This window comes from Lonchura striata, chromosome 24 (assembly GCF_050655825.1).
Source record: "Lonchura striata isolate lonStrDom1 chromosome 24, ASM5065582v1, whole genome shotgun sequence".
NCBI lineage: Eukaryota > Metazoa > Chordata > Aves > Passeriformes > Estrildidae > Lonchura > Lonchura striata.
This window is the reverse complement of record NC_140726.1, coordinates 3,066,850-3,090,875: the sequence shown is the minus strand read 5'-3', so window position 1 is coordinate 3,090,875 and position 24,026 is coordinate 3,066,850. Positions and strand designations below refer to the sequence as shown.

At 50.8% G+C, this 24,026-nt stretch overlaps 1 protein-coding gene across 2 annotated transcripts in view; it reads right to left on the bottom strand.

The window, feature by feature from the left end:
• The window catches only part of LOC110468166 (protein CEPU-1), a 360,951-nt gene extending 337,778 nt beyond the window's left edge, over window positions 1-23,173 (bottom strand). For both annotated transcript variants that reach the window (XM_021525799.4, XM_085560176.1), the window contains exon 1: window positions 22,812-23,173. In XM_021525799.4, the coding sequence (XP_021381474.1) occupies window positions 22,812-22,887 (76 nt within the window). In that variant the 5' untranslated portion in view covers window positions 22,888-23,173. The remainder of the gene's footprint in view (window positions 1-22,811) is intronic.
• Window positions 23,174-24,026: the final 853 nt, after the last annotated feature.

Here is a 24,026-nt window from a genome sequence, read left to right as displayed (position 1 = left end):
GCTGGCCTGGATTAAACAGAGCTATCCAATGTATTTCCATATATCGCCCTCATTTCAAGGCTGCACCTCAGAGGGCACATGGACCTTCACGCTTTCGCAAAGATTTGAAGGCTGAGAGGTTATCATGGTGTGCTGTCTCCAAGCTTAGATCACACCCTGTGCTCTCAGGTCAGACCCCAAGCACAACTCTACCTCCCACACAAGTCCCCTTCATCCAAGCTGAGTTGGACTGGTGGCTCCTGAAGCCATCCAGACCTGGGAATCACATCCTCCTTCTGTTGGAGGGCTCAGCTTCCTTGTCTAAAGAGCTGACATTAAAGTTGCACCCCCGTGAGAAAGCATTTAGAGGAGGAAAAGTATTTATAAGGGCAAAACATATTACTGCCAGAACTTGTGACTGCTCCTCTGCCAAGCCCCAGGTGGATCCTGCGCCTCCAGGTACCATCAGCATCAGCTCAAGCCCACATGTGCAACATCTGTCCCCTCCACCACACCTCCCTATGGCACGCACAGATTCCCCAGGAAAAACACTGAGGTGAAAGAAATTAAAAAACCCCTCAGAGCAACTGAACTCCCGAACAAAATGCTTAACTCTAGTGAAATCAAGGCAGGGCTCTCCAAGGAGCAGTCCCAGGCAGAGCAGCCGCCTAACGAGGCTGCAGACAGCGCTGCAGACACCATTCCTGGCTGGCAGGCAGCAGGGGCTGCACCCACAGCAGTGGGTGCTGAGCACCCCGGGGACACGCGGCACAGAGGAGGCACTGCCGGCGGCCCCGAGAACCAACGGTGCCCAACTGAGTCGGAAAGGAGTCCTGGAAGGGTTTGAGATGAAAGGAAATTCAAAGCTTATCTCTGCCATGGCAGGGACACCTTCCACTGTCCCAGGCTGCTCCAAGCCCTGTCCAGCCTGGCCTTGGATACTGCCAGGGATTCAGGGGCAGCCACAGCTGCTCTGTACCAGGATCTCCCTTCCCCTTATCCCACCCATCCCTGCCCTCTGGCACTGGGAGCCATTCCCTGTGTCCTGTCCCTCCATCCCTTGTCCCCAGTCCCTCTCCAGCTCTCCTGGAGCCCCTTTTGTCCCTGGCAGGGCTCTGAGCTCTCCCTGGAGCTTCTCCTCTCCAGGTGAGCACCCCCAGCTCTGCCAGCCTCTCTCCACAGCAGAGGGGCTCCATCCCTTGGAGCATCTCCTTGGCTGTGCCAGAAGCAATCTCAGCAATTTTTAGCCATTTGCTCAGGATTTCATCACTCTTATAAAAAACACAGGGCAAGAGCACAGGTAGAATCATCCAGCACAGACACATCCTCACATGCCCGTCGCTGACCTCCCGCCACCGCCACCACTTCCAGGTCATCACCTACCAGCCAACATCCATTTCCAGGTCACTTGTCGAGAGCTACAAGTGCAAAGTGCTAAGAGATCACATTCTGAGTGCACAAATACCCCAGCTCCAGCTTCCAGCCTCTTCTCCGAGCTGTCCTTTGAGGTGCAGAGCGGTGGCGGCGGCTGAGAGGTGCTCTAATCGCTGCATCTCATTTCAAACGGTGTGAGGACCATGTTATGCCTTGGGATAAATGAGGAAGGCTGCCATTGAAGTAAAAGAGATGTAGGCACTACAGAAGCTGGAGTTTGGCCTCAAAAATAAAAAAAGCCACTAAAACAGAACTGTTAAAGTGCATTTAAAAACATAATAAAGCAGATTAGCCATCAAACCGAGGAGCTCACTGGGGGACTGATAAGTGGGGAGGGTTCTAGAGGCACATATCAACACTGAAAAAAGGCAAAAAAAGCCTTGTTTAGAGTATAAATTACTTTTGATCCAAAAAAACGGCATGGAAATGCAGTTTTCCTCATGCATTTTCCATGAGAGTACAAGCTCAATCAGGCTTGTTTTAAGCAGAGATGCCACAGCTCCCACCTGGAGTGCTCTGCGCTGGGAGGGACAGCAAATTGCCCGGTGACTCAGTGTCATGATGTAGGCAACAACCTTGTGCCTCTCCTGGATGTTCAGAGCACTTTTGACTCATTCAGGGAGTCACTTGACCCAACCCCATCCCAGCCTCCTCAACTAGGCAGTGAAGGAGCTGTAAAAGGAGCTTGCTCCTTCACTAATCCTCCTGGAGTTGGGGCTTGGGAGTTTTTTTAACATTAAAACATTAAAACAGCCATGGAGAAGGCACTTTTATCCCAAAACATGGAGTAGCCACTGGGAGGAGTCAGCTTTAGGAATGGGCAGGGGGTGTGGGCAGGTGGGGAGGATGGTGAGAGCTCGGCCTTTGCCTTCAAAGATTTTCTCAGCCGTTCTCGACACAAAAACTTCTGAGGCAGCGACGTGTTGGGCTGCAGAGGCTGGAGCAGTTCAGCACTCTGCACTGTAGCACTTTGCTACAACTCCAAACCTCTCGCTGACTTCAGATCGAGGGATCAACCCAGGGTCTGACACCCACCAAGCCTCCATGAGCCTGGAGGCCAGCAAGGGATGGCCCAGGGCCACCTCCTCCTCCTTCTGTCTCACAGTGTCCTGAGCTCTTGGCTTTGCAGAAATCCTCCTGCACAGGACTGCCCTGCTGAGCTTATTCCCAACCAGATTCATTGGCTGGATTTTGTCTGGAAAGGCTGGAAAATAGAAGGCATCTCTTCTTGGAAGCTTGCACGGTAATCATCTTGCAGGGAAGGGGCAGGTGGCTCATGCTCAACCCAAATTCCACATGTATCAGTCCAAAACGTGGTTCAGGTTTATTAGATCTCTAAAGTCTCTGTAAACAGCTCAAAGAACACCTCCCTCACACCATCAAAGCCCATTTCAGTGTCAAAACCAGCACGTGATCAGAGTCAGAAGGTGCTCACCCTGCCAGGGCTGGAGCTCAGTGCTCCAGGGAAAGAGGATGGGACTTTCTTTCTCCTATGGGACCTGGGGCCCCACCTATGCAGGGGAAAGGAGCAACCCCCATGCCCCTGTAGATCCCTTCCAGCTCAGGATGTCCTATGATTCCATGACAACCACAATCAGGATCCCTGTCAAATCTTCCCAGCACAGTCTGGGTGGCTTTTCCAAGCTGATCCCCCCACCCAGCACATGCCATGTCCACAGGGTGCTCAGCTCCCTCAAAACATGGGGTGCTCAAGCCTTGTCACTTCAGCTGGGGTCAGGGAGACTGAAAACACAAGTGTATAATCCTTTCCTGAGTTAATTAAAGCACCCATCCACCCTTCATTCAAACCATTAGCCATGGCTGTTTACAATTAATTATTTGGAACCAAATCAAACAAACAAAGAGAAGACACAGGGAGAAGAGAGAAAGCCAAGCAGAGGCAGAGCACTGCTGCAGCAGGACATTAGCAGGGCTCATCCCTGCCTTCCCAAAGTGGGGCACAACCCCTTTTAGCCAACACAAGGGTTGCTGGAGGTGAGGACCCTGCTTCAATTTTGGGTCTTACCTCGAGCTGCCTCTGTGACCTTGGGAAAACCTCGCTGTCTCTCCTTGCTTCACTGCCAGCCCCTGATGCCATGACCCATCGCTGTGCTGTTCCCTGCACACCCTCCTTTGCCCTTGAAGTGTGAATAAACCACAAATAATTGATTTACACAGCACAAGAGTTCTTTGGTGAGGCACTTGGGTGGGCAGGAGCCAGCACTTCCAGCCCTGACCTAGCCCCAGCCCCAGGACTTGCAAAACATCTGCAAGACCTCAGATGAGCTGAGAACAGACCTTTCCACCTGCACAGAAAGCCTGGGAAGGGCTCCTGAATATTGCAAGGAGGGCAAGCAGCTCTCCTCCAGCTCCAGTGGAGGCTGTGTCCCCAGCTGAAGCTCTCTGCCCTAGTTTATCTCCTCTTTTCCACGATCGCTCTCCTTGCTGAAAGCTTCATTTCAGTGCAGGTATGCGAGGGGACAAGGGGAGGTGGGGATCAGGGAGCCATCCTCCCTTTCTCTTCTGATTTCCCTTGCATTTCCTTCGCTCTCATTTGCTGCCACAGCTACACTCCATCTCTTATCCCCAACCTCTGTCTCCTCCATGCCCTCTCTGCTCCCCATCAAGACAGGGTTTAATGTCTTTCCATCTCTTCCCGGGTAAATTGCAGTGAGTCTGCCGGCTGCTCGGGTGGAACACACTGTTTTATATGCGCCATAAAGGGAGAGAACTCTGTAAACAATATTATTTTTAATAAAATCCAAGTCTTTGGCAGGCCAGCTGCTTTTGTGTCTGTCTTAATTTAATCAGACGATCAGCTCTCTCAAGCAGCAAGAGGGAATGAAAAGCATTAGCAAGGAATCAGGCAACTGGTGAGGAAGAGACATGATTTCCATCAAGAGCTTTCCAGTCCAGTGTGCTGCTATGAGAGCAGGACGAAGTCTTTGGGAAACAGATTCCCAAAACAACTTTGTCAAGGTGCAGGAAGGACATGGACACACCTGGGCGTAACACTCATCCTGTAGTGCTTGAAAAAGAGCTGCTATGGGCCATGAATAAACCCAGGCTAAAAGATTCTTCTAGTCAGAGCAGACCACTGCGAGGTGGGAAGGTGTGTGACAGCCCACACTCCCTAGGATGGGAATTCTGCCCAATTCGGTGTCCCACCAAAGCTTGTACCCAGTTACAGTCACCCAAACCAGCATCCATCAGCTCCCTGCTTATGGCTAATATCCAAACCAACCCCATTTGACAGGTCAAAATTCAAAATCAATTCAATACAATGATAGTGCTTAGGGATTATATACTAAATTCTGCAAATACATCCCCAAAATCCAGTCAAGGCTAGATCCAGGCTGGATCCAGGGTAAAAGCTGCCTCCAAAGAGGGGAGGGGAGGACATGGTGTTGGCAGCTGGAGCAAGGGGAGGAGGGCAGCCCTGAGCAACCCCTGACACAGCATCATGAGCAGCAGCTGAGTTTGAAAGATGTCACTTACAGACAGCCAAAACCTGGCAGAAACAGCTGATTTTGTGACACTTCTGTTCTTCAAGACCAAGCAACAGCCAGTGAGCATCTGCCGTGGGCAGACAGCTCCTTTCCCTGCTCCAAAGCCTCTGAGCCAGCAGGCTCAACACTTGGCCGTGATGTCCTCTGAGCCTAAACCATTCCAGATGTGATTCCTGCCTCCTTCTCGTAACTCTTTGGGGGATTTTTGGCAGCTAGAGCAGCCCAGAGCACAGGGCATGACTCTCCTGGTATGGGACTGATCAAGGGTTCCACTCTTCCACTCAAAGCCACAAATCCTCCAGAATAATAATCCCCCAAAATATGAAATAATAAAAACTAATTCAGACACAAAGTAAACAAATTAATTGATGTTTACTTGTTTACCTAGTCACCAAAAAATTGTTAATGACTGAACATGTATTTTTAAGATATTAAACTGTGCTAAGGCACAGCCATAAATATCCCCAGTAAAGCAAACATGGTGCTCGGCACTGCAAAGGAACTAAAATTAGTATTTAATTACAAGAAATCGCTCGAAGTTCTTTTGCTACCATTAATCACTTTCAATTATGAATGTAATTATAAGTCATCTTTTCTCTTTGGGTGGTCGCTGCTGGGACCTGAAGCGGTGACCCTGAGCTCCAGAAGGGAGAACCCCACTTTGCTCACCAAATGACAGCTCCTTGCTGGCTGTGCCAAAGGGATGGATCAATTAGTGCCTTCACCAAGCTCCTGAGGAGCCCAGAGCATGCAAACAGCATGAGGGTGAGGGGGAAAACTGAGTTACTGCACCCCCTCCGCCTGCACTGACTGAGCACCACCCACCCGTGGCAGAGACAGAGAAATTGATGTGAAAAATCCTCGATGTCCTCAGATCATTAAAGGACGAGATGAGAATGTTATCTCTTGCCACGAGGCAAATCAAAGCCTTGAGAGTTCCTTCCCTGCGACAGGGATCGTTGCAGTGGGGATCGTGGCAGCTCACTCCGTGCAGGCAGTGGAGAGGAGCGGAGTGGAGGGCACAGCCAAAATCTCATCTCCTCCTCCTCCTGGCTCTGCTCTCCCCTCCAGCCCGGCTGCACCACGGTCAGCATCACCTCCTGGCAGCTAAAGATGGAGCATGCTCACTGCATAGGAGGTTTTCAGCTGTGGATCAATTCTCTGGGGAATCTACATCGGGAATCTGCGAAACATAATTAAAAAAAGTAAATTCATTAGCCATAAGCTTTGGTTGGGTTTTTTTTTTTTTTCTTTCTGAAGGAGGTGGCACTTTTCTTCTGGGCAACTTGCAAATCAAAAATGAAAAGCTGAAAACTCCCTCCCTGCTCAGTGTTCGGCCTCCTTCATCAGCTCAGGCTCCGCTCAAAGAGTTTGGGATGTGGAATTCAAGCCCTGACTGCAGGCGGCCACTGAAATAAATCCATATGTGGAGGCAGCTGCTGGCAGAGCATCTCCAGCCTGGGACACCCCTGACAACCAGGACACACCACCACGAGCTGCTGCCTTGGTCCTCCCAAACCCCCTCAGCCTCACAGCCTGCTCCTGGCACTGCACAGCACCAGAGAGGACCAAAACACAGAAGACAACGTGGAAGATCAAGTGGAAACGTTCCCTTTTGGTTCCCTTGGTACTTCTTCACACAGAATGTGATTAGACTGCCCTTATCTTGGTGGGAACAGTTGTTAGCAACAATGAAATCATCCAGTCCTTCTCTTTTTGAAATCCAGCCATATCCTTTGGCTTCAGGAACCAGGGGCAGTGACATGTGCTGTTTTCATAAAAAGCCACAAGACAACATATTTCATCACAGTAAATTCCCTTCCCTCAAGTGAAGAGAGGAGAGAGATTTCAAGGACAAGAAAAGTTTCAGCCAAAAGAAGGGGCTGAGCTGAACTTCTGCCCATCTGACACTTCCCAAGAAGTTGGCTCTTCACAATCTGAAGGAGTTTGGATGACAACAACCCTTGTTGCTTTTGTCTCTTTCCTTCTGCCTCAGCTCCTGTGAGGAGAACAGGAATCTTGCACTGAATTTCCATGCTGACACAAATTCCAAGAGGATGACTCTCTGTGAGGGAAAGCCCAGCCTCTGGAGGATGGACACTCCACTCCACTTGTGTCAGCCAAGAATCCAAGGAGGAATCACGCCAAAACCTCCACATGTTTCTTCTCGTGACCTGCTTGGGGTCGGGGCTACTCTTGCCAGGTCATAAAAAAAGCCAAACTCATCCTCACCTCATCCCCTTGGACTCTTCCCCAGCACAAGACCCAAATTCCTTGGTGAGCCTTCCTCTCAGACCAGAGGATGACAGAGGCCACGTTGCCACCCGAGTGGACAAGACACTCAGGTGTTGTGACTCAGCACCTGAATTAACCAGGCCCCATCCTGTGCTGCCTCCTAATTAGCAGGCAGGATTTCAGCATCCTCCAGTCCTTGGCTGAGTCCCCCCTTCCCTCTGCTCCTCACTTATTCTGTTCACTGAACTAATTGCCAAGCGCCTGCACCCTGGGTGTCTGCTGCTGTTGGAGAAGATTAGTATTTTTACAGAGGGGGAAAAAAAAAGATTAAAAAAAAAGATTGTGTTTTTTAAAGCAGATGAAAGGAGAGCCCAAGGAGATGTGCATTTGACTCTCAAACATGCTCCTTCAAGTCTCCCTCAGCAGTACTTAAAGGCGTTTCCAAAGCAAGACTTTATGAATGCTAAATGAACCCGGCGCCTTGTTCCTCTGCCACAAGAAAAGGAAAAAAACTTATCTTTTATATACAATATTTCCTTTATGGCTGACACCGTGCATCACACGTCGCTACCACTTCAGACAGCGACGCCGACCTTCACAAAGTCACAGGGACACCACGGGCCCCCTGGGCTGCAGGAACACACAGCTGGGCAGGGTCAGGGAGCCTGGCTGCACCCACGCAGCCACCAGTGCATTCACCTGCTGCTGTCCAGGGAGGGCGAGGTGAGAGCACCACAAGTGGAGAAATGTCCCAGGTCTTGCTTCCTGCCATGGTGCTCTTGGATGACCCAGCCAAACCATGGATGCTGGTTGGTGTAGCACCCTCCAGAAGGGTTTCTGAGGATGCAGCTTGGTCAAGATGCGATGCGCAATGATGAAGCAGGAGGGAAAGAGCAGCAGCCCAGCAAAGCAGACAGGAGAAAACACCCTCTGATGGTCCAGCCCAGCACCTCCACATCACCAAGGGGTGCTGGTGGCATCCTCACTTGGGTGTCCAGCTCCCAAACTCTCCCTGATTCCAAAAAGGATGAGGAAAATACATCAATGCATCCAAACACCTTTGTCCATCTGGGTGATCAATCATGGCCACCCAACACCTCCTAATGGAGCAAACAGTCCAACCCAGTGCCAGGATTGACCCCACCTCCCTCACTGTGCGGACCTCCAGCAGGACCACCTTTCCCTACCTGTGAAATGGGGAAGAAGTGCCTTTAGCTTCTCACAAAATACTCTGAGAAGCTGGTCCATGCTCTAAGGAAATCACCCACCCAAAGGAAGTCTTTGGAGATTTAATTAGCTGCAGTCTGTGCTGTTTGAGCTTGTTAGGTGCTATATAATTGCTAAATATTATTATTATCTCTGCAGGTACAGCAGTTTGTTAGGATAATGATAGTGATTGACATTTCCCTGGCATCTTTCATCCCAACCAGATCCCGTTTTACTCTATTATAAGACACTGTTCTGCCTTGACTCTCCATATGTCTCCAAACTGTCAGCAGGATCATAACCAGCTCAGCATTGCCAAAAGAAACAAAGGCAAAGTGGCTCGTGGAAGTTCATGAGATGTATCACAAGCTGAGCAAGTTCAGCTTCACGCTCAAGAACTCAAGTTGCACAGGTAGGTGTGGTGTAGACAGATATCTATGGGCTCTACTTCAACATCAACACGGACCAAAGCTGCAAGAAGTGGTCCTGGAAGCCACCACAGCACCTAAAAACTTCCCTCGTCCATCCCCATCCCCTTTTCCTGGCAAGCAGCAGTGGGCACCATAACCCAACCACCACCATGAAAAATACATCCCAGGGACAGCAAAACAGAGGGGCCACCGAGTGATTAATGGGAGACTATCAGTTTGGGATAGGTCTCTAAATTCTCATTAAGTCAGGTGCTGAGGCATTGCACATTAATCCAGAACATTTCCCCTTCGGCCCAAACAAATAAATAACTCGTGTGTAACTCAGGGAGAACTGGGTGGAGCCATGTCTCCCCCCCCGCCTCCGTCTCTTTCCAACTAACCAGTGAATAAAACATCGCCCACAAATCTATTAGGCTAATTTTAAATCCTGACAATTTAGCAGCACTTCAACAAGATAAGAGCCATTTATTAAAAGCCACAGTTCATTAAGCCAAATGCTGCTGGCGTATTTACTCAGAGAAACGGGCCTGAGCTCGGCTCTCACCCAGACCAGAAGTCTCCAAAGGAGCAGGGGTGATCCTGTTTCACCCAAAAAGAGAGGTCACCATGAATCTTTGCCCTCCTCGAGCACACACAGGGCTGTGCATGCTTCCCACCAAAGGACCGGGGTGTCCATGCTGCCTTCTCCCCTCTTGGATGAACACAGAGCAGAGATCACGGGAGGCTCTGCAGCTTTGGCACCCAGAGCTATGAGAAGTCCCCACAGCCCACATGGGGCCGTGCCTTGCACTGCCACACTGTGGAACTGCTCCCAAAAGGATCAACACCCCAGTCTGGATCAGGACTACACCACTTTGAAGCCATTCCCATTGGTGGCAAGCACAGATTGACTTGGGAGAGGGGTGATTGCTTCCAACCACAAGCCTGGTTGTGGGGGGGCTACTGAAGAGGAACTGCTGCTTGACAGAGGTATCAGATTGCACCCAGAGCTTTCCTTCCTCCAAGCTGCCTCTTGACATCTCTGCTGTGACCATGGCAGGATTTGGCACACACAAAAAGGGCTGGAGGCTCCCAGGGCTCTGGCAGGAAGGAGATGGACTCACCAATGGGTGCAGATTTCCCTGCTCTCTGGGAACTGGGGTTTTTGTTAACCTGCACGAGGGATCAGTCGGATGCTCCACCCAAACCAAGACACCACAACCCGTAAAGCCAAACTGTGCATGAACCCACTTCAGATATAAAAAGCCTGCCCAGCAAAGGTGTGCCCGAGCACAGCCTGGCAGAGCAGACGTGGCCTTAGCAAGCTCTGTGCCAGCATGGATAAGCTTATTCCACTGGAGAGCCACGTGCCACATGGGACTGGAGGATTTTTAAGGTCCCTTGCAACCCAAGCCACTTCAGGGTTCTGTGATCCCGTGGTTGGGGAGGGAGAAGTGGCGAGGGGCTCGGTGGGACGGAGCCGGCAGGGAGGGAGCTGTGCCAGCATCGCTGCGAGCAGCCGGCGGCAGAGGGCAGTGGAGAAATCCCATCTGGCAGAGCTTGTGAGTGGAATTCATTCCAGCGGGAGACATCCAAGAGACTTTATCAAGTGCAATTGTCCCACTGCGCCTTTCACCTGCACACACTTGCAAGACAGTCTGGAGTGACTACAGAGTATCCCTTTACAGTCAGAGCTGAAAGGAGCATTATAAAGGTGAATTAACATTTTAAAAGAACGTAAAAAACCCAGAACTGTTCTAATGATGATTAATGGGAAGCTATAAGGGAGGCCGTGACCTCCTGGTGTCATTAAATGGATTGGCAGGTTTCTGAGCATTAATTATAAATAGCCACAGGAGTTTGAGTGCTTAGCAGAACGATGATAAATCCATGACACAGGCACAGGGACAAGGAGCCAGGAGCATGGGGGAACACGTGTGCACACACAGCTCAGCCTGCAAGGGAACATGGGTTTACACATGTGTCTCACACATGAAAGAGGCAGAAAACAAAAAAAAAAGGTGGAAATGAGTCCGTCTGAGGATACTGCTGTGTTTGGGTGGATAGAGAAATGGATAAATGATAAATTAGGCACTGCCAGTCAATCACATTTTCTAAATGTTTTATATCCCAAAAGCTATAAAAGCAATATTCCTTTCTGGCCTTATTGGAGCCATTTCTGGAAGGCAATCACATCTGTTTCCTTGGGGACTTGAGCTGAACTGTGCTTTGGCTTTTTTTTTTCCTTGCCTTTTTTTTTTCCCCTCCCCTTTCTATTTACTCTCTAGCCTGTTACCAAAGCAGGGTCAGAGCATGCATACAAATAGGGAGGAGGAGTGAAAAACAAACAGCCCTGAACCAGCGATGAACAGACAAAAAGTGATTGCAAACTTCTCATGGCAAAGCCACAGCTCCAGTGATCACGGGCCACACAGATTTTGGGTCAGGCAGCTCCCACGTTGGTATTTCCTTGTTTTAATGTGCACCATTCCACAATTGCATTGACGTTATGGAGATGTGTATCCTGAGGCACTGCTGTGCATCACCTTGGATGTGCTGAGCCACCCAGCCTGCCTGGGATTTGCACAGTTCTTCTCTTCCAAGGTCCCTTGGAGAAACACTCAAGGATTAAAGCCCAAATCCCTGTCTGCATCCCGCAGGGGCCCAGAGCCACAGCCACAAAGGTACGTTTGCTCTCGAAAGCAAAGGTGGGTTTTTGCAGGAGTTCCTTGGGAAGGAAGGAGCAGCTAACCATCGGAGGCTGCAGATGGAGGTGGGAATAAACGGGGGATGAATGGAGCGAGGACCTCAGGCTCGTTAATGAGCTCTGCCAGTGAACCACAGCCACTGCACGGGGGAAAGTTCCTCTCGCTGCCAATGACAGGAACAAAAGGCTCTGGGGGAGATGCCAAAGGGGCAGTCCCATCCCTGGGCATCCAGACACCCCCCTTAGCATTCAGGAGAGAGGCTGACCTGGCACAGCTCTGCACCAGCAGCCACATCCCAGCACCCCGCTGAGACAGCAGCCCCAGCATCCATCCATGGAGCATTTCCACTGATTCTGGGATCTCCACTTCCCCCAGCACCTCTCTGAACTGCTGTTTTATTTCTATCCACTCTATGAGGAAGCAAAAGCACAAGCCACCCCCACCCACCCCACCCCAGCAGACTAAAATTTAAAATATTCTTCCTGTTTAGATTTAAGTCTCATTACCATGCTGGGCTCTCCTGTATTATTTCAAGTGATTGGAATATGGTGGCAAAGGAATAAGTTCTCCATACAATTTTCTTCTGATCCTATTAGTTGCAATACAATTACAGTGAATACATCAATTCTTCGTCCCAGCAGCTCCTGGAAAGAGCCACCTATTAAAAGCTGGCTTATTAATGGAATTGTACTTCCAGGATTAATCGGGCCACATTGGCCATTTCCATTTCTCACTCCACAAGTGCTTTTGTTTGCTTAATAGGCTGAAGTAACTTGAGAATGGCACAACTTAGAGCTTCCCCATTTGCTCTGCATATCGCCAGCAAATTTAATATCACTTTCCTTGCCGGCGTCTCTCTGGGATAAAGCCTGGCACGTGCTGCCAAGGAAATCCACCCTGCAGGGTGGGGAGGGGCAGAAGGAGCTGTCTGCCTTTAGCAGAGCCAACAAGGGCAAATTCCTCATTGATCCACGGCTTTAAACCAAAGGGAAATGGCAACACCAAAACAATTTGCCAAAGCCTGCTGGATGAGAGCCACTGGAGAATCATCCCATGAGCAGTTCAAAAGCTTCCCAAAGCCCCTCAGAGCATCACCCCCCACCCAGTTTGATGTGGAGGATCTCCTCTGGTCCTCCCTTGTCCCTGCCCAGCCAGTCCCAACCAACGCCCAGTCCCATTGCCCAGCACCATCCCTGCGCTTGGAAGCAAGGGCGCTGCTTCCCAGCACAGATATTCCTGTGGCAGCAAAGCCACTGCATGTTCAAGCACAGTAATATAGTATGACTTTTCCCTTTAATGGAATTTTTCTAGCCCACTAGGAAAAAAAAAGACTCCATTAGCCATACTACAAAGGCTCCTACTTATTAGTATTTTAGAACAGTGGCAAAAACATTTCTTGAATCTAATTATTGCTGACAAATATGAAAATTGAAATCAAAGTTAAATTTTCAGCTACAGTGCCTCATTCGGCCGCGGCTCGCCCGCTCCCAACGATTGCATCAACACATTTATTCTGCTGAGCAGGCTCCCAGACTGGGCCCCCCCATTCCCTGCAGCCCACCCCTCCATCTTCACAGGCATTAACTCTGACATATTCATCTCCACAGCCAGGCCACAGAACCAGCTTCATGTTTACCAGTTGTACGTGGCCAATGGATCGGAGCGAGGCTTCCAGGGGCTGGAGAGGAAGGGAATAGAGCTTGCTGCTTGGAGAAGAAAGGGATAGAACTTGCTGCTTTTTCTTTTCCTCCTTTTATTTTTTTTTTTAATTTATTGTTATTTATTTCCAACTTCGCTGTCTCCCATCCCCTCCCAGCCTGATCTCCAAAAGGGTGATTTTGATTTCCACAAGATAGAGGATGTGGAAGGGAGGGGAGAATGGAGAGAGGGGGGAAATAAGGAAAAAAAAAAAAGCCTTGTCAACATATTTCCTTTCTCCTACCTCCCCCCAACATACTGTAAAAATCAATCCCCTTTGTCATTTTGCTCTGCTTGTGTGAATGTTTAATGGCTGTCGGGGGAGATAATGATTGCTGCTAGGAAATTCATTTCAGATTTGCTATTTATAAAGTACTTGGTGCTCAGGTGGGAAATTAACATAAGGAAGGGGGAAAGGGACCAAACCAGGGAAAAAAAGCAGCAGGAGAGGAGGGATGAGTTGCTGCAGGGCTGGCTGGAATGGGATGGAGCCCAAAGAGAATCTGCATCTGGTCCCACCTCTCCTGGGACAGAGGGAAAAGGTTTCCATGGAGCAAGGATGGCACTGCCAGCCCCTTCCCACCCATGGATGCAAGGACACAGAGCCAGGATTGTCCCCCAAGTGCCTGGGGGCTTCATCCCCCAAAATCCAGTCCACCAGCCCCACAGCACCAATGGTTTGTGCCCCAGGTCCCCCTCCAGCCCCTCATCCCTTTGGGTTGACCCCAAACCTCCTCTGAGCCCCCTCTCCCCTCCAAGCCCACCAACCTGATGGATTTTTGGATCCCAAGGGAATTCCCATCTGCGGTCCAGCCGGACCCCGCAGCACGAGCGCTGCCATTGAGTTGCTAATTCCTTGTCTCAGAAGTTGCTTTTCACTTTCTGATTTTTCAATAATAGGCTTGGTATGAATCCCTTAAGCTTCTGAAATAAGCTGGAAAACGCTTTTCCAGCCATTTACATAAACACAAGTGGATCAGAAGGAATAATCATAGTTTATGCATTATTTGGGGGCTTTGGAGATGGTTTCTAATGTGGTGTCAGGTTTTGAAGCCCAAAACATACAATGGGAAGCATTGACGTGCAGAAAAGCAGCACAAAAAGTAAACAATAAATAATACACGTTTTTTTTCATGTTGTCTCCAATGACAAGGCAGTTTTGGCTCTGCCACTACCCCGGCCTCTAATGGATCACGGATCCTGCTCCTCGCCAGCTTTGTTCCAAAAGGAGCTTCATTAAGAGAGATGTCACTCATCCTAAATCCAAATTCACCCCGTGCCAGCCAGTCCTGCCACTCTCCTGTGCCTTGGCCCGCTATCAAAAACCCCAGTGCTGGCTTTGGGAATTGACTTTGGAAAACTAAAAGTCTAACGGAGGCACCCTCTGATCTCTAAATACCATCTGTCCTGTAGAAAGAGAATAAAAGCTAAAAACACCCAAACCAAGCCAGGAACGAAGTGCTATTCACCAGATAACTCCTCCAAGAGGGGAAAAAAGCCCCAAACACCAAAAAAAGAAAGAGAATATTATGGCACTAATGAACCTTGCTTTGCTCTGAGGGCCTGTCACGCTTCCAGTGAGGCGGGTCAGGTTTGGCTTTCAAACCAGTTCTTTAAATCAAGAATTCCGTTTCTAGTAAAATGGAAACATTAGCAAAGGATCTGTTTTGAAGAAATAACAATACAAAATGGAACAAGGCTGGAGACTCCAGGCTCTTTGATACTGCTGGAACACAGCCTTTGGAGCACTTTTTTTTTTTTTTTAAATCACTTCACAACTTTGTACATAAAGCTTCAGCAAGCTCCAAAGAAAATGCTTTAAAAATCAATCCTTACTTTTCCCAGAATTTACTTTCACTGGGAATTTGTGGTGGTTCTTTTTTTTTTATTTCATTTTGGAATTAGAAAAACCTGAAACATTCTGCTTCATTTCTAATATTACACAATTTCCTGTGGCATTTCCCACTCCTTAGCAGCTGCTCTCTCCCACCGTGAGTCACTGGAGGACACGAACCAGCCCTATGGACTGAGAATTTGTGGTTTTCCAAGCTCCTTTCCAAGCTAAATTGGGGTTTCCAGGATCAGCAGTGTGCAAGGAAAATACACCAGTCCCTCAAGGCTGGGTTGGAGCAACCTGGTCTGGTGGAAGGTGTTCCTGCCCATGGCAGGGGGTGGAATGAGATGAGATTTAAGCTTCTTTCCAACCCAAACTCTTCTGGGATCTTTTTCTGTAATTTCCAAAAAAAAATCACTGATAAGAACCCGCCCTGATCCTTCCTCCAAGCCAGAGCCACCACCTGGTGTGAGCCACAGCTCACCCAGTGCATGGAGGTGACTTTTCCATCCACCTCCAGAGGGTCCTTGCTGCTGTGCTGGGACATCTCAGTCTGCCAGCGCCTCCATCCCCGTTATCCCTGTGGGAAGGCAGAGGGTTCCATGCCAGCTGCCAGCAGAGCTTTAAAGGGAATATTCTGACCACCAGGAATTCAGGCACAGTGGATGGCCGGAATCCTGACCTGCCCATGCAGCTCCTCTGAAGCAGTTCAGAGTCGAGGCTCCTTTTTTTGACTGCCCTGATTAGTAAGCGAAGCATTACTGGGAGGTGGAGGAAGGGAAAGTCAGAGGGGGGCAGGAATGCCAAGAACCAAACACTGTCTTTAGTGGGAACAGTCAACAGGACAAGGGGACCAAGAGGTCAATTAATTTACAACAGCTTTCAGCATTAGACATATTAACTGTTAAGCGCATCAAAAATCCGTGCTCTGCCTCCTGCAGCAGAGAGCAGGCCCGGCAAGGCAGCACCTCTGATTTATTATTAACCACAAGCAAGGTGCCTGCTTGGGAAGGAGGAGGCAGGGAAGGAGGTGGCTGCTCCTCCCGGCTGCCAGCCACAGCTCCAAAGGTGCTGGGAGCAGCAGGGATGCAATTCCTGCAGGATGCACCCATGGAAGGGCTGGAGGGGTTGGGGTGCAGTGACAAAGGGGTCATTCTTTGTGATCCTGGTTTTTGTAGAATCACAGAATGGGCTGGGCTGGGAAGGGACCTTAAAGATCTTCTCATTCCAACCCCCTGCCATGGACAGACACCTTCCACTATCCCAGGTGGCTCCAAGCCCATTCAGCCTGGCCTTGGACATTCCAGGGATGAAAGTTCCAGGATCTCCCCACCCTCACAGGGAACAATTCCTAATTCCCAATCTCCCATCTATCCCTGCCCTCTGGCAGTGGGAGCCATTCCCTGTGTCCTGTCCCTCCATCCCTTGTCCCCAGCCCCTCTCCAGCTCTCCTGGAGCCCCTTCAGGCCCTGGAAGGGGCTCTGAGCTCTCCCTGGAGACTTCTTTCCTCAGCTTTCCCAGTCTGGATTTTTCCCCTAAAGGCATGAAAAGCCCACGTGCCAAGGTGTGGGTGCTGGCTGGCAATGGGAAACAGAAGCATGGCTTGGACTTCCACTATAAAATCCCCAAATCTGGCACCTTGCTCATTTTGGCTCCTGTTTGAAACCAAGAGCTCAACTCCAAGTCCAAGTCTCAGCTCCAAGTGTTTGCCATAAACATCAGAGATGGATCAGGTTTGGGTCCTGCTGAGTCTAATGAGAGATTTGTCACTGCCCATCAAAAGAGAATGACCACTAATGCTTAAAAAATCCCATTTCCCCTCTTTAAAACATTTGTCCCTTCAACTGGAGAACAAGCAAAGAAAGTTTTTCCCTTTCTTGTCCCTACTGAAGTTTGGGAAGCAAAGACAAACACAAATAAAGGTCTTTTTCTGATCCCCATGGCCAAATATTTGCTCCTCACGTGGTGTTTCCCAGGCTGAGGAAAGCTGAAGCTCACCTCCACTGCCTCACTGGATCTTCCTGGGAAGAGCTCTCCCCATCCACTCCTGGTTTATCACAGAAAACAGCAAACCCTGCTTGCTAACCTGACCTAGATCTGTCAACTGATCAATTTCTTCCCCTTGGGGAAAAAATAAAATAGGGGAGGAAATCACAATATAGGTATTTTTAAGTGAAAACGGCAAGAAAAATACACAAAGTAGACACTTCTAATATCAAATGCATTCGTCTCAGGTGTAAGTCGAAGGAAGATGGAAAAACCACGAGCCAGGGTTATTGTGCTGGCCAAAATTCCTATGTGGAGAAAGGAGAAGCAGATTTGTGAAACACAAGGATATCCCAAAAGTGCAGCCTCCAGAGCACCAGTCCTGTACAGAGAGATGGTCCCTGGGATGGCTCAGAAGTTCAGTCCTTCCAGAGGAGGTTTTCTCCAAGCTCCCACCTGATCCTCTGCTTATCAAACTGATGTTTACTTCCTTTTGACCCATGAAGCTCATCCCAAATGTGGGAAAGAGAGAGCAGTTGGACACCAACCTGGACTTCCATAGAATCCCCGAATCTGACACCTTTTGCTCATTTTGGCCCAAAATCTGTAACCAGGAGCTCAACTCCAAGGCCAAGCTGCAGCTCCAAACCTTTGCCATGAACACTTGAGAGGGATGATTTTTTCTTCCTCCTGTCAGACCCTCTGTAGATGGGCACAGGCACCTTGTTCACATGTGCCTCATGGCCAGTAAACAACTGCAGGTCCTGAAATTTGTGCCAGCACTTACGGGACCTCACACATCTCCAGTCCACCAGGGGGGCTCCTAAACCTGGTGTAGCTACTACACAAACCTACTCCAGCACCTCCTCTAAGGTAATTTATTGCACACAATGGAGTTTCCATTTCATTTTGATTTTTCACCATTTTGATCTCCATCTGTTGTGGTGGAGTTCTCTCCACAACCACGGCGTAGAGCAACTACAACTTTACTCCTCCTTGCATTCTGCCAATCCACTGCTGTGCAACCAGCTCAGCACAGGGATGCTCCCAGGGAAGCAGCAGCAATCCCCACATGGAAAACCCCACCTGCAACTCCACCACCCAAGCCAAAATCCCAAATTTCCAGCATTTTGGGTGCCACCCAGTGTTTTGCAAAACGCAACTGCTTTCCAAAGGTCTTCTCAGGTTCCTGCTTGCTCTGATGCATCTTAAAAATGTGCCAATGAATCCCACGTGGTGGCCTGATTTCCAGAGGTGCTGGCACCTCCTCAGCCCACTGAGAACCAGCAGCAATGACAGATGTTTAACCACGCTCCAAATGCAGCCATCGAGCAGGCGGAGTGCATTCCCCTCCCTTTATGTACTGCATATAACTGGGTTATCTAATCATGTAGGTATTGATTATTACTGTTATTACCTATTAAAAAGCTATTTTCTGCTGTTGGGGTGAATATCACGTTTTATTGACCTGCGTGATAACTATTAGCTACGTCTAATATTTTTCCCGAGGACCAATAAATCCGAGCATTCACAAAAAGATGTCGATACACGTAATTTTTCTTATACACATTCATTAGTGCAATTACCTCCTGCACGAGCTGCCAGGAGGTTTTCCCTCACCCCTCCACTGAGAGAAAGTTCTCACAGGATTTTGGGGGTAGCATTTTTTGGGGGTAGCATTTTTGGGGGTAGTATTTTTTGAGGATAACATTTTTTGAGGATAGCATTTCTTCAGAGGTAGCATTTTTTGGGGATAGAATTTTTTGGGGATATCATTTTTTGGGGATAGCATTTTTGGGGGTAGCATTTTTTGGGGGATAGCATGTATTTGGGATAGCATTTTTTGGAGGTAGCATTTATTTGGGATAGCATATTTCGGGGATAGCATTTTTTGAGGATAGAATTTTTGGGGATAGCATTTTTTGAGGAGAGCGTTTTTTGTGGATAGCATTTTATGGGGGACAGCATTTTTGGGGGTAGCATTTTTTGAGGATAACATTTTTTTAGGGATAGCATTTTAAGGGATAGCATTTTTTGGGGATAGCATTTTTTGGAGGTAATATTTTTTGAGGATAGAATTTTTGGGGCTAGCATTTTTCGAGGATAACATTTTTTGGAGGTAGCATTTTTTGGGGATAGAATTTTTTGGAGGTAGCATTTTTTGAGGACAGAATTTTTGAGGAGACTATTTCTGGGGCTAGCATTTTTTGGCATAGCCCCAACTCAGATTCCAAATCCTGCCCTTCCTAAGGGGAAGCCCCCAGCCCCTCCTGCCTGTGGATGTGTCTCTGGGTCAGATCCAGCCGTTCCATCACACAGCAGCACAGCCTGTCTCAGTTTGGGAATTATCTGCATCCCAGCCACACCGAACGAGCGAATAATTCTTTCAGATGAGGAACGCTCTGTGTAGGATGTTGACACATGCTATTATTTTACATACCTATTTCAGCTTGTATGCTTATTAGAATAAGGTCTTTATGCTAATTTGGAAATCAAATTCCCATAATTCTTGGCTTACTGATGCTAAAGGCCCAGCTAAATCTTCTATGACCTTTTAGCCTGGTTAATCCTTTTACGCGTGGCTGAGTGAAGAGTTTTCTTGTCTCCCCCACTCCCGAGTGCTGGGGTGAGATTTTTGCCTCTTCCTTAAGAAATCCAGGTGGGCTGTGGGTCAGGGACATGGGGCACATGTGAGGACACCCCTACACTTTGGGCCAGGGAAAGTGGGAGAAGAAAACGCTGCTGCTTGGGCCCCGTGTGAGGATATTTTGGATTTTCATCGCTGCTATTTAAAAATCTGACAGAAGACACAGAGCAAACACAATGAGAGCTGTGTTGCCAAATTGCCACTCACTTCCCGATGCCCGGGGCTATCCCAGCCCTCTGCAACCTCCCCTCTTCCCATCTCCTTTCCCAAGTTGTGGCTGGACATTTTCTGGCTCCATCTTCCTTGTGAGTGGATGCAACGGACACCTGCAGCTCCTTCCCAAGAGGATGCAGCATCCAAGAAATTCCCCAGCCTCTCCCTTCAGCACCAGCATCCAACAGCTCCCTTGGTGTCCAACCACGCTGGACATTTCAGGGCTCAGGGAGCTCCTTCCTGAGGGACACATCACTCAACAGCTCCCATTTTAGGGCCACAATTCCACAAATCCAACAAATTTACAAAATTCCTGCAGAAGTGAATCTGCACAACTTGGAGGACCCCCAGATGTTTGCACAAATGCAGGTGGTCAAATGTTTCTGAATTATTCCACTTCACGTTCCACTTTCCTGTCAAGCACACTCACAAACCACTTTTCCTATTGTTTGTTTGGCTGGAAATAGGGAAAGGACCCAGAGAATGGATGAACCGCTGCAGAGGGCAGCACACATCTCCGGAGATATTTGGAGGAGGTTTGTGCAAAACACAGTTTTCCTGCATGACAATTATTTTTATGTTTTCAAACACAAGCCAGCTCCACTTCTGGACACCAAACAAAGGAAAAAACTTAAAAATTCCAAAAAACCACTGTAATCACAGAAGAATTCATGAAGCAGAAGCACATTACTGCTGATTTTCAGCACTGCATACACACCTAAGTATTACCTTGGTGTTGAATGAATCCAAATTTCTCAAAACTCTCTTTAAAACTTTGCGCTAAAATACAAAATTATTTGTAGGGCGTGTTTGAGGTTTTCTTTAATTGTGGCAAGCACATTTCTCTCCCTCTCAGGATTTTTCATAGAGGTGCACAGAGAGAAAAACCCTGAGAGGGAGAGAAATGTGCTTGCCACATCTTTAATGACTCTTAAATAAAAATATGCAAGAAAAAACTCCCAAGGGGACTCCCTTCCTCCAACAATGGAGCAACTCCCAGCCCAGAAAAGGCCCCAACTTTTTTCTGTGAAGGCTGCCCTGGGCAATATTTCACCCAGCTCCCCTCAGCTCTGCCCTGGGCCCTCCCCAGACCATGGAGTAACTTGGGTGCCTGCCTTCCCTCACTCCAGGAGTGACTCAGGGACTTCTGGCACCCACATCAGATTCCTGAAAGGCAGGGAATTGGGGGATTTTTGGTTTAGGGAGTCAGCACATTCCTCCCCACTGCTCTGCTGCCCAGGAGAGTTATAAATATAGTAAATAAAGAAATAAAAAAACCAACTACTTTTTGATCTGGAAGCTTTGATAGGAGCATGGAGAAGAAGCAGGAAGGATGACCAGAGGCATGGAATAAGACTGCAAGGAAGCCAAGTAGTCAGGAGCCCCAAAGCGAGCATTAAAAAATAATGAAATAATGAAATAATAAAATAAATGAAGCACAAATTCTGGGCAGGAGAAGCGAGGAGGGAAAGGTGCAGCTTCATCCCTCTCCTGGGAAGCCCGGGCTCCTGCAGAGGGGGCCGGGGCTGGGAGCGGCGGGGAAGCCCCCGGGATGCCGGCACGCCGGGCGGCCAGCGGCAGCGCCGGGAGAAGGAGAGCGGCAGCGAGGCGGCGAGGAGCGATGCTTCGGCGTGTGCTGTGCATGTTAAGCAGCCTGTGCCGGTCGATACGGCACGGGGGGTTCTCCCCCCGCAGGAGCGGGCCCGGCCTGCCCAGCAGAGAGAAGTTTGGGGTGGGAGACACCCAGTCACCATCCCTGCCCACGCCGCAGCCCCCAGCCCCACACCCGCTGGGCTTCCTGAGCCCAGCCGAGTCCTGCTGCAGCGCGTCTCGGCACACGGGGGACGAGGCTGGGCTGCTTTGGACATCCCCAGCCTTCGGTGGGAGCAGCGCAGAGGTAGCTGGATCCGGCTGTGGAGAAGGAGGTGCATTCACCCCCCTCATCCTCTCCATCCTCGGGAGATCCCGCATCCCCCCCGAGGAACGCCTGCATCCCCCTGGGGTGCAGCCGTCTCGCCCAGGAATACTCGCACCGCCCCGGGGGTGCATCCATGCTCCAAGGAGCGCCCGCGTCCCCTCCCGGGGTGCCTCCATTCCCCCGAGGAGTGCCCGCATCCCGCCCCGGAGCCGCGGTCCCAGCCGCCCCCCGCGCACGGCGCAGCAGCATCCCCCGGCGCATCCCCTGCGCATCCCCCGGCGCATCCCCTGCGCATCCCGGGCTCCCGCGGCGGCCCGGGGCAGGATGCGGCTCCATCCTCTCCTCCCACGGAGGAAACCCCGCTCGCACAGCCCCTCCAGATGGCTGCGAGGAGCCTAACGCGAGCTGACAGGCTCGGCGCTCCCGGCCAGATGGGGCTGGCTCCTGCCGCCTCTCCCCCCTCCTTTCCCCATCGCTTTTTGCTCTTTTTTTTTTTTCCCCCTCGCACAGCCCCCCGCTCCCCTCCAAGCGCCATCCCCCGGCTGGGGGGAGGCAGCCGTGCTGATCCGGGACAGACTGGACGAGCACTTCCCAACTCCCAGCCCGGCGGGAGGGGGGCTGCACCGAGTTTTTCGGACGACCTTGCTGGAAAAGCAAAGGCGTGGGGGGAGCACAGAGGAACCCCAGTCCCCCCCGACCCCGTGCCCCCCAGCCTGTTGGATCATTGATCCTGCCGGAATTGTGCCGGGATGGCAGAGTCCTTCCGCACCCGCAAGAATAATCAGGACGCCAGGGGAGAAGTGTCCCCCCCGCCGCCAGCCCGGTGCACCGGGAATTCCTGCGCCGCACCCGCATCCGCATCCCCCGCAACTTCACAGCGGGCTGGGGACCCTTTCCCAGCTCTGTCCCCGCTCTGGAGGGATGCTCATCCCCACTCTGGGGGGGATTCTCATCCCCAGCCCCCTTGGAGGGTGCTGCTGTGGGACCGCGCATCCTCCGCCCGCCCGGGCTGCGTCCCCCGCGGCGTTCCCTACCTTGGGAGAGGAGGAGCGCGGCCATCCCGGCGAAGATCACCCAAGAGACGGGGTGGTGCATTTTGGCCTGGGCCATGTTTTCCTTCTTCCCCACTCACTGCCGGGCGGGGAAAGGTTTAAAATCCAGCGTTTTCCCGGAGCAAAGCGCAGGAAGAGGGGTGGGGGGGGGGAAGGAAAAAGGAAGGGGAAAAAAAAAAAAAAAAAGGAAAAAAAGCACCGAAGGGTGGGGGAGGGGGAAAAAACCCAAAAGAAAAAAAAAAGGGGGGGGAAGGGGGTCGGAAGGGGTTGCAGGTGCGAGGACAGGCGCTGCGTGCCCGCCGCTCCGGCCCGCACTCGCCGCCCGGCTGCAACACGCCGCCGGCCGCGCACGCAGCCGCCCCCGCGCAGCACTCATTGGCTGCGGGGCCCCCCCGCGCCCGCACCCGCACCCTGCCGGCACCCGCACCCCCGGACCCCGCCGGCAAAGACACCCCAATAACCCCACCGGTGTCTGCACCCCTGAACCCCACCGGAAAAGACACCCCAATAACCCCACCGGCACCCGCACCCCCGGACCCCGCCGGAAAAGACACCCCAATAACCCCATCGGTGTCTGCACCCCTGAACCCCGCCGGCAAAGACACCCCAATAACCCCACCGGTGTCTGCACCCCCGGACCCCGCCGGCAAAGACACCCCAATAACCCCACCGGTGTCTGCACCCCTGAACCCCGCCGGCAAAGACACCCCAATAACCCCACCGGTGTCTGCACCCCCGGACCCTGCCGGCAAAGACACCCCAATAACCCCACCGGCACCCGCACCCCCGAACCCCGCCGGCAAAGACACCCCAATAACCCCACCGGTGTCTGCACCCCCGGACCCTGCCGGCAAAGACACCCCAATAACCCCACCGGTGTCTGCACCCCCGGACCCTGCCGGCAAAGACACCCCAATAACCCCACCGGTGTCTGCACCCCCGGACCCCGCCGGCAAAGACACCCCAATAACCCCATCGGTGTCTGCACCCCCGGACCCCGCCGGCAAAGACACCCCAATAACCCCACCGGCACCCGCACCCCCAAACCCTGCCGGCAAAGATATCCCAATAACCCCATCGGTGTCTGCACCCCCGAACCCCACAGGCAAAGACACCCCACTCACCCCACCAGCAAGGATACCCCACTAACCCCACAGCAGCTACACCCCACTAACCCCATCAGTATCCGCACCCTCA